At 33.7% G+C, this 9,203-nt stretch overlaps 2 protein-coding genes across 2 annotated transcripts; both read right to left on the minus strand.

Moving 5' to 3' along the window:
- Window positions 1-1,872: 1,872 nt before the first annotated feature.
- On the minus strand, window positions 1,873-3,838 carry LOC18027732 (haloacid dehalogenase-like hydrolase domain-containing protein 3). The gene is made up of 6 exons (XM_006411327.2): window positions 3,453-3,838; window positions 3,058-3,164; window positions 2,774-2,882; window positions 2,519-2,680; window positions 2,244-2,417; window positions 1,873-2,147 (listed from the first exon to the last, which is right to left on the minus strand). The coding sequence occupies exons 1-6, from the start codon at window positions 3,768-3,770 to the stop codon at window positions 2,118-2,120; spliced, it is 900 nt and encodes a 299-aa protein (XP_006411390.2). The 5' UTR covers window positions 3,771-3,838; the 3' UTR covers window positions 1,873-2,117.
- Window positions 3,839-5,443: 1,605 nt separating this feature from the next.
- LOC18027733 (late embryogenesis abundant protein M17) lies at window positions 5,444-6,324 on the minus strand. Its single transcript, XM_006411328.2, has 2 exons — window positions 6,111-6,324; window positions 5,444-5,916 (listed from the first exon to the last, which is right to left on the minus strand). The coding sequence occupies exons 1-2, from the start codon at window positions 6,205-6,207 to the stop codon at window positions 5,591-5,593; spliced, it is 423 nt and encodes a 140-aa protein (XP_006411391.1). The 5' UTR covers window positions 6,208-6,324; the 3' UTR covers window positions 5,444-5,590.
- Between the last annotated feature and the right edge of the window lie 2,879 nt (window positions 6,325-9,203).

Here is a 9,203-nt window from a genome sequence, read left to right on the forward strand (position 1 = left end):
GCAACACGATGGACTGTATGCAGTATGCATCTCTAGGATATGCTAAGGAGTAAGGACTAATTGAAACATAATATTGAAACTTTAGAGTTTTGGTACTGGAGAGGAAGCTTATGTTAGTAACTTTTGGTATTGCTCACACATTACATTGTCGAGGTTCAAGTTTGTAAATTTTGCAAGCAAATATCAAAAACAGTATTAGACTTTCCGTTTGGATCGAAGAATGATCATGAAACTTTCTTGATCGTTTATTATACTTTTTTCTCTATTTTGTTTAACATAAGCGATAACATGTGTTTCATACACGCATTAAGCTACAAGAGAAATCCAATGTACAAAACTTCGTGTAGAAAATGAAATCCCGGACATGTCTGACCATTTCTCTCATTTGCTTTGATTCATATCTTCACTCCTTTCCTTTGAACAACCCGCAGAACAAAAAAAAAATATATTCAGTTTAAGTTATTAATAGTTCACAAGCTTTCCCGCTTCAACCTATAATACACACTCACTCTCAAAACGTTTCAAATCATATTTAAAAATCTTTCCTATGTCCATCTGCCTAACCAGGTCGAAACCTCCAAAGCATTCTTTACCTGGATGATTTTAACATCTAAAAGACTAAAACATAACATGTATATAAATTAAAACCCTAAGACGCAACAACTTAGAAAAGGGAATTTTAGAAACCGAAATGCTAATGAGAATAGGAAAATTAACTAATAATTCAAATCATATCCTTTTTAAAAAAAAAAGTGAATCGTATCAATATATAAGCGAAAAGGGGTAATGCTACTTCTGCTGAAACAGACACGCCATCAAATTAGTAGGCGTCATATCACTAATTATATTGCTAAATGAATGAATATACTCTTTAGTGTACATTTTTATTTTTAGTTTTGTTTATATAGAAAAACTAAAAATATTTATGTTCTTAAAGAAACAATAATATCCTGTTTCCTTCTCTTAATCTCCAAACTTCCATTGTTCTAGATCCACAAAACTCCAAATTTCCATTCTTCTTAGTCGTCTTGAATCTTGCTTACCAATGATCTTCAAAATTTCCGTTTTGAAAATAAAATAAACAAAGAACTCAGATTTTATTTTATTTATAGAGGTTGATGAGCAAGCCCGTATAGTTGTAATTTGTAAACTTTTAGTTACATTCTTTTCCACCATCTTCTCTTCTCTTCTCTTCATCATCTTCGAACTTTTTAGTTTTTTTTTTTCAATAGATGGTTCGTTTCTTTTCTTAACAAATTAACCTATTACAAAATATAAATATACGACTATACAAATTCAGAGATGTGGTTTTTTACTTGATAAATTTACTAAAAGTTTTAGTTTTATCTCATTGTTTGTAGTCGTCGAGAATTGTTTTTAAGTATCAAGGTTATAACGAAGAAGCCAGGCAGAAAGCACTTCGATGTTTGTCTCGTCGTAGAGGTACACTAACACATCCCAATCGTTTTACTGAACCAAATTAATTCATTTGTAGGGAGTATTTTATATTAGATGTAGATCATTTTATTTTGACTTTCACATTTTGAACAATGCGTAAGGATGTTTTTTTTTCTTTTGTTAGGATTTGAGTATGCAGATTTTAATTTGGATCTAGATGTACTAACGGTGACGGGACAAAACATGGATCGACGTAAAATCCTCAAGAAATTGAAGAAGATTTTTTACCTTGTCGATATCCTTCAGACGTTGTGTGTTCCCCCTTATTAGTGTGGTTTTTCATGCTTATTCTTATCATGATACTATATTATACGCTTATTCTAATGATACTTCTTCTGAAATAATAAATGGTCAATACTAAAGGTGTTTTCTTTTGTTATATTTTTCGTTTTGTGCATCTTCGAGCTATAACTGTTCCAATAAACGATCATGAAACCTTATTGATCTTTATTTTATATATATGAGATTATTTTCTGGTTTTTTACATACGCGGCAGGTCGGCAACATATATTACACACATTATACTACAAAAGATTAATCAAATGTACAAAACTGCTCACAAAAAAAAAAAAAGAGCTAAAACTGAAGCCGCCTCACAATGATGTCTGAACCATTTCTCCCATCCATTTCTCCCATCCATTTCTCCCATATGCTTTGCTTCAAACCTTCACTCCTATCCGATGAGCAACCTTCAGAGCAACAACAAAAAAAAACACATTCAATTTCGGTTACCAATGATTTTTATCTTGTGAGAGTTTTTGAGGAAATAAGAGAGATTCGTTTACCTGTTTAAATGAAGTAACTTCACTTCCCCAGAGCCAAGCGTCACAGCCTGCGTCTCTAGCGCCCCATACATCATTCCTACGGTCATCTCCTACATGAACCGCATCCTCTGGATTAACTCCTAACAATTCACAAGCTTTCAAGAAGATAGTTGGGTTTGGTTTCTCCGCTTCAACCTGCGGAACAATCAACCAAATACCATTTAATACACACTAGCTCCAAAAACGTTTCAGATCATCAACCAAAAGACGTAAAGGAAAAAAAGTAATGATCTTACTTCTGCTGAAACAGCCACAGCATCAAACCAGTCTTCACATCTCAGTGCTCGTAGGAGAGGTCTTAATCGAGTGTCGAAGTTGGACACAATGGCAACTTTTACACCCGCTTCTTTAATGGCCTTGAACACTTTCTCTGCCTCTGGATCACATAGCTTCCACGCCTGGCAAAGCAAAAGGAGATAAATATCAAGAGAAAGAAACAAACTTTAAGGTGTTTCCTCAAGCGTATGGAGAAATAGTAACGGAGATCGAACCTGTTCTGTAGTAAAATAGTTGTAAAGCTCTTCAAAGTAGTGAGAATCCGAACAGCCTGTCGATGCACTCACTATATATTGCCAGAAAGGTCTCGCGTCGTTTACATATCTGCAAAAAAAGGAGTAAAATTGAAACATTTTCACTCGCTAGAGATTCATCACTAGAGTCTTAATCATGATTCATGTCGCAGAACACTAATTTGACATCTAAACAGATTGAAAATATTGCATAAGTGGTGATTTTCTTGAAGTAGAAGAAACACGAAGAGGGAAGATGATGATACCTGAGATGAGATCCGCCCCATGGTTTCTGATAAGCTCTTCTGTATCTAGTAAGTATCTCAGCCTCCGAGTACTCAACTCCATACTTCTCTCCAATATCCCTGTATATCTACACAATTCAGAATCCCAAACAGAACTTAGAATTTTGCAGATTCAAATCTTCCTTCTAAGCTTCTAGATACAAGAAGATATCACACAATACATCATTGAATCATCTATCATTCCCAACATAAACACAATTAAAAAAAAACCATCGATCGCTTTCAATTGATCAAAGTTCAATCTGAGTTTTTTTCTGAGATTTTCCAATCACAGAGCAAGATAAAAGCATGCGAAACATGTGAAGCATTTGTGAAATCGTTGAATCAAAAGAACTAATAAGAGATTTTTGACAGACCTGTGCAGTGGGTTGGGCGGGAACAAGGAGAGTACCAACGGCGTCGACGAGCAAAGCCTTGTGCGTGAACTCGCCGTAGAGCGATCTCCTGTAATCTTCGTACTCCTTCAATACACTTCCCAATCCGTAAATCCCTCCAGATTCATCCTCCGCCACAACAGCGGAAGATGACGAAGCAGAGGAGATCCAGCGGCTGAGCAATGCCCCGGTTCTCGCGATCCGATCCGAGCCGTGATGAAACCCACCGGAATTGCAGACCCGAGAGTTTCCGGGAATGGAGAAGAGAAGTGTCGCTAACCTCTTGTTTCGTAACGCCATAGCTCTCTCTGTGATTGTTGTTTGTTCCGTTTCTCTTCGTCTTCTCGGGATTATAAATGCGATTAAAAGGAGACGAGAAAGATGCGTGTGCGGAGAGTCTTTAAATAATGACCCATAGAAAGGTTTCACATTTACGGTCATGCCCTTTTCTAAATTATCCGTTTCTAGTTTTTCTACCCTATCCGCTAAGGCCTAATCAGAGGAACTGATGATGTGGCATTTTATTAGTGTCAATTAAAAATATTTGTTACATTCATAAAGTTGAAACCATGTTAGGCATATAATTAGGAATATAATTTCTATTGTCTTTCCCACATCGTACGAGTCTTTTAATCCTGCTTAGGATATGAAACATTGGGATATTATTTTAGTTTCTGTTTTTTCATGCATGTTCTTGGCAAAAAAAGAACCTTTATCTCTTAAAAAATAAAGTAATTAGCTTTAACTTTTTTTCTTCAATAAAGTTTATTATCCTCTACACGATTATTTGTTTGGTTAAAAATTAGTTTCTTTTATTCCATGTAATATAGTAGTATTTCACATCGAGAATCATATTGTATAAAAGACAGTAAGTGGGATAATCGTTAAGCTTGATTTGAGTAAAACTAATCATTGTGATTGATTGAAAAGACAAAGGTGGGAAAATTGGGCCCTGACCAGTTATGTGCCATGCAAAATAATACAAGGATACAAATGGAGAAACGGTCGATTTTAGAGGGACCGCTTTGGAATACGTGGCTTAGAAAATCACAAACGGGCCCACATGTTGACAAATATGGGCCACAAGATTAAGAGAATAATTTTGGCCCATTCAAAGATGTTTTGATTGACTAGTAGTAACAGTAGCAGAATCACTTCTCCACCATCAGTGTGGCTAAGGGAAATGTTCAATTCCACAAAATTTGTAAAACGTTTTTCCAAATATATTTCCCTAAGTTTGGTTTATTTCATGATTTTTCGGGTGATTACGTATGGAACAACCAACTAACTCAGATTCGGGTCAGTGTTTCTTTGGATTTTGAGAATATATATTGAGGATATTTTGAGGCTAGATTTAGACGTATTTTTAAATTTGTTTAAGAAAATCTGGTTTTCTACATTACTTCAGAGGTAGGAAAAACTCGACGTGAAACAAATGTAAAAAAATTGTACTAAACAACTTGGTACTTGGAAAAACTTGTTTGTTGATGATGATTGGGAAACCAAAATATTTTTTCCATGGTTATTAAAGATGAATAAACATTCAAATTGATTTTATTCAATTATTGTTTTAGCAAAAGGAAAACTAGATGTAAACAATCAGGTGCTTTTCATTAAAAATAACATACTTCAAAGTAGTTTCGAAAATAAGAGAGATCATAATTCGATTTATGAAATTAAGGTGGATTAATAAAGTCTCATGACATTTTTTTTAAAAGGTCTGGTGATGATAGGGGAGCGGAAGTCCAGAATTGGACCCATATTGGAGAATTTTGAGTGCCATTGCACTAATGTTCAAAATCGACGTAAATTTTACAGTTACTTTTTTGTCTTAATTAAATTCTTCGTGGAGTTGGAGTATCACTCTATTTACCCATACGAGTATATATGCATCAAATTGGTTGAAATTCGAAGTCAGATACCTTCGAGAATTAGAGATAAGTATCCTTTAAACCTAGCTTTAGAAACATATATAGAACGCATGCACACAAAATAAACATATATAAAAAGGCCACTTACTTTATTCCACGTACCATCTAAGATACGTCAGTATCATTTTATTGTATTAAAACAAGTGCTTATTAAAAGTGGCCATACGTTATATGGTAATAGCTCCCTTTTCAGGGACGGCCTTGAGCCCAAACTGGAGAAGCTTCATCTTTCTTGGCTTTCTCTGCGACTTGGCTGCGGCTACAACATGCGCTGCACTGTCCATTAGCATAGCTACCACAACAACCGTATTTGCAACCGCCGCGACCACGTTTTTGCATCCCCACACTGTTAGTTTCCTCGTTCGGGTAACGACAGCAGCGGATGCAGCCATTGCTTCCCGCATAGCAGCAACCGTGCCTGCACCAACCTCTAATGTATCCTCCACCATTTTGCTCCGGCTCTTTCGCATCCGTATCAACGGTATCAAGACCGTCATTGGGACTCACCATTTCATCTGTTTGTATATATATTGTGAATTGTGTATAAGTACCATTCCATCACTATGTATATCAGTATATATATGAGATAGAGAACATAGATCATATAACTAAACTATGTATAAAAAACAAAGGTGATCTACATATTCTATATTTATAGATTTCATGAGAGTATAAAGATAAATTATAATTATATATATATAATATTTACTTTGTTCCCAGGGACGAGTCCGAAATGGATCTGAATTAGCAAGAGATAAGCAGGTAAAGAACAAAGCCAAGACAACAAGAAACTTGGAGACTGCCATTTATTTTTATTTTTTGTTAGATACACGAGCACACTTTGGTTTATTAGAAGAAAAGAGGTTTTGGTGTGAAGGATGTGTGACAGTGTGAGCTTTGAGAGCATGTATTTATAGTGAAATGGCGACAAGAGACTCTCGAGACCGTAAATATAGTCACGCAAACTATTATTGCGAAATTTAGAAGATTCATTTTGATATAGTCCATATTTACTTTAAACAAGACTTTTCATGAAATTTATTGCATATGTATCATACGTTATCGTATATTCATATTATCTCTTCTTAAAAAAATATAATAAATAAGGAAATTACGATGGATCAAAACCATCCAATTTTATTCGATCGGTTGTATTGAGTCTATTTCTAATTTGATTTTGCTTACTAAGGTTTTGGTCCGATCGAGCTCGGGTAATTAGGTCTCTGTAATACAAGCTAGTTAGATAGTGGGTATATTATACATTAACTAACTAATAAAATCATAATATGGTAAAACAAATATGTGGTTTATGGATTGTATATGAACTATTGGAACATAAATATTCTTAAATTTTGTTTTTGACATTTTACTTTTCATATTGATTTGTGTGGGTGTGCATGCTATAATTATAGAATATAGATCCTTTACAGTTGTAATTTTATTTTAGTTTTTTATTTGGTTTAGAATTTATAAACACTATCGAATTGTGGTCCATTGTTTTACGAACAGAAACCCGAATATATATGAAAATTTAAGTCACCGTATACTCCTATAGTATTAAGTTATTAATAATTTAAATACTTATGCTTGTCAGCTTGTTCATTGAATTTATGTTACCGTATACTCCTTTTTTTCACAAACATTACCGTATACTCCTATAATAGTAAGTTATTACTAAGATAGTGCATCTTAAAAGTTACTACGGCTTGATAATATAAATTTTTAAAAGCAGCAATTTGGATTAACTATTATATTATTATAATTTGATGTGGTGGAGAAACTGTTCATTGTCAAAAGTAGTGGAGATACTCATCAAGTGTTTTCTGAATCCTTGACATCTATCGGTTCCGAGTTTCTCTATCCTCAAGACTTTTCTAAAGTCATCGAAAAATATATATTTAAATCACATTAAAAAAAAAGAGTTATTGGAAACAGTGCTTAATCGCAAATTTGTCACGTACGAATTATAGGTTTTAAACTTAATGAGGTTATTGAAGAGAACCGAAGTCATCTTTTCCTGAGATGCGACGTTAGCTTGTCATCGGAAGATTTGATAATTATCCTTTATTTTTTCATACTTGGACGGATTTCTCCTCTTAGCTTGGAATGACAGACTTAACAAGTCCGAAGATTCTGCACAGGTTGGTTTGGAATAAAAGGAATAGTAAGTTGCACAACAACATATTTTTTCACTGCAAATTATCTTCAAAGTTATTGATCAACTCATTTATATAACGCGATTCTGACAAAAGGAAGAACTCAAACGCTATGGTGGTAATATAATACAAACTTAGGTCACCTATGACTAAGATATTTTCCCTATTCGCTATTATATAGGGTTCTCTCTTGTTTTTATCTTTTCTGACTAGGAGTAACCTTCTGATTAATTTATTTTTAAAAAACATTACATATTCTCTTATGATAGTATACTTAATGAAATTCAAATGAATGTAGAAAAATGTATAAATATTGGATAGATCTACTTGGCAACCGGGCACCACCGAATGATCAAATTTAACATATTAATATATTATATTATGTCGAGGACTGAAGCCTGGAGGGTAATATTGTTAGAGAAACTGTTAAGAAAATAGTTCAGTGGATATTTTTACCCCACATTATAACTTTAATCACGCATTTAGACAACGGTCCAACTCAAACGTATATATTGAAGACTTTGAAGTCCTGTGATGACTGTTTTTCTTTTTTTCCCAGCAAAGACAACAAGTAAATATCATTTGATTTTGGAACATACGTTTTATTCATAATAGACTACATCAGCAAAAAAAATTTTAACATCAACTCGTACTCCATCAACATTTTTTAAATAGTGTTAATATCTACAGTGTTACTGTTTTCTCAGGCAAGAAAGTCGATTATTATTTAACAGCCCGAAATATGGGTTTTAAATATTGCCCAAAATCGGATAAATAAAATAATAAGACCCAATTACGGTTGAGTTCAAATCGTAACCTAAACGTTTTATTTTCTGTCCATACCTAAGAAACTGAAAATCCTACTGGATCTGATCCGGTCTGGATAAGCGAGCTTGAGTCTCTAATGCTTCTAATGGCATATGACTTGTTAATCTTATCTAAGTAGTTTGCACTTCGATCGGGCGATCAGAACTCCGTTGGTTCTTTTTTTTTTTTTTTTGGTAAACAGAGGCTTCCAAAAGTTCAAAGTAATTCTACGAGTGAAACATCAGATATTCTTACCACTAATTAAAACATTCATAATAGCTAACTATAGTTGAAAAAGAATATGAATCTTAATTTTTCAACTAATAAAAGAGTCATTTAACCACAAGAGACCATGATTCATATATATTATTCTTCTCCATTTAGAGCAATTTTAATAATGTTACCAAAAGAGGAAGAGTTTGAATGGAATTCTATGATTGCTTTGGAATGTATAGAATACCTTATCCTTTCGAACGGTGTGTTTCAACTTTCAAGTGTAAGAGTTGGACTTTGTGACAACTATATCGACGTGTAAATATCACAGGTCATGGTATTTACACATGGAACCACATAGAAGAGTTTAGCTGTCGAACCTTTTGATGGATGTAATAATGGCTTTCAACGTTCAGCTTTTACTATGTGTTTATGGCCAGAATCAAAGGCCGATACTTGACGAATACTGTATATAGTTTCAATTCGACTGGTCCGACAATTTTTACTCAGATATTTTTCTGATCGACGAATTAACCATATTTTAAATTATTAACAGACATTTTACCTTTTTTGTTCATTAAACTGTATACATATAATAAAATTTAAAGTTAATTTAACAATAAATT

The sequence above is a fragment of the Eutrema salsugineum genome, unplaced genomic scaffold, assembly GCF_000478725.1.
Source record: "Eutrema salsugineum unplaced genomic scaffold, Eutsalg1_0 scaffold_10, whole genome shotgun sequence".
Lineage (NCBI taxonomy): Eukaryota > Viridiplantae > Streptophyta > Magnoliopsida > Brassicales > Brassicaceae > Eutrema > Eutrema salsugineum.

Bases quoted from the DNA above. Each gene is read 5' to 3' on its own strand.
- LOC18027732 (XM_006411327.2), bottom strand. From the start codon at position 3,770: ATGGCGTTACGAAACAAGAGGTTAGCGACACTTCTCTTCTCCATTCCC. The intron at 2,883-3,057 runs GTATCATCATCT...CTTTTTTTGCAG, and splicing joins TGGGGCGGATCTCATCTCAG to ATATGTAAACGACGCGAGAC. The intron at 2,681-2,773 runs GTTCGATCTCCG...TTGCTTTGCCAG, and splicing joins ACTATTTTACTACAGAACAG to GCGTGGAAGCTATGTGATCC.
- LOC18027733 (XM_006411328.2), bottom strand. From the start codon at position 6,207: ATGGCAGTCTCCAAGTTTCTTGTTGTCTTGGCTTTGTTCTTTACCTGC. The intron at 5,917-6,110 runs GTAAATATTATA...ATATACAAACAG, and splicing joins GACTCGTCCCTGGGAACAAA to ATGAAATGGTGAGTCCCAAT.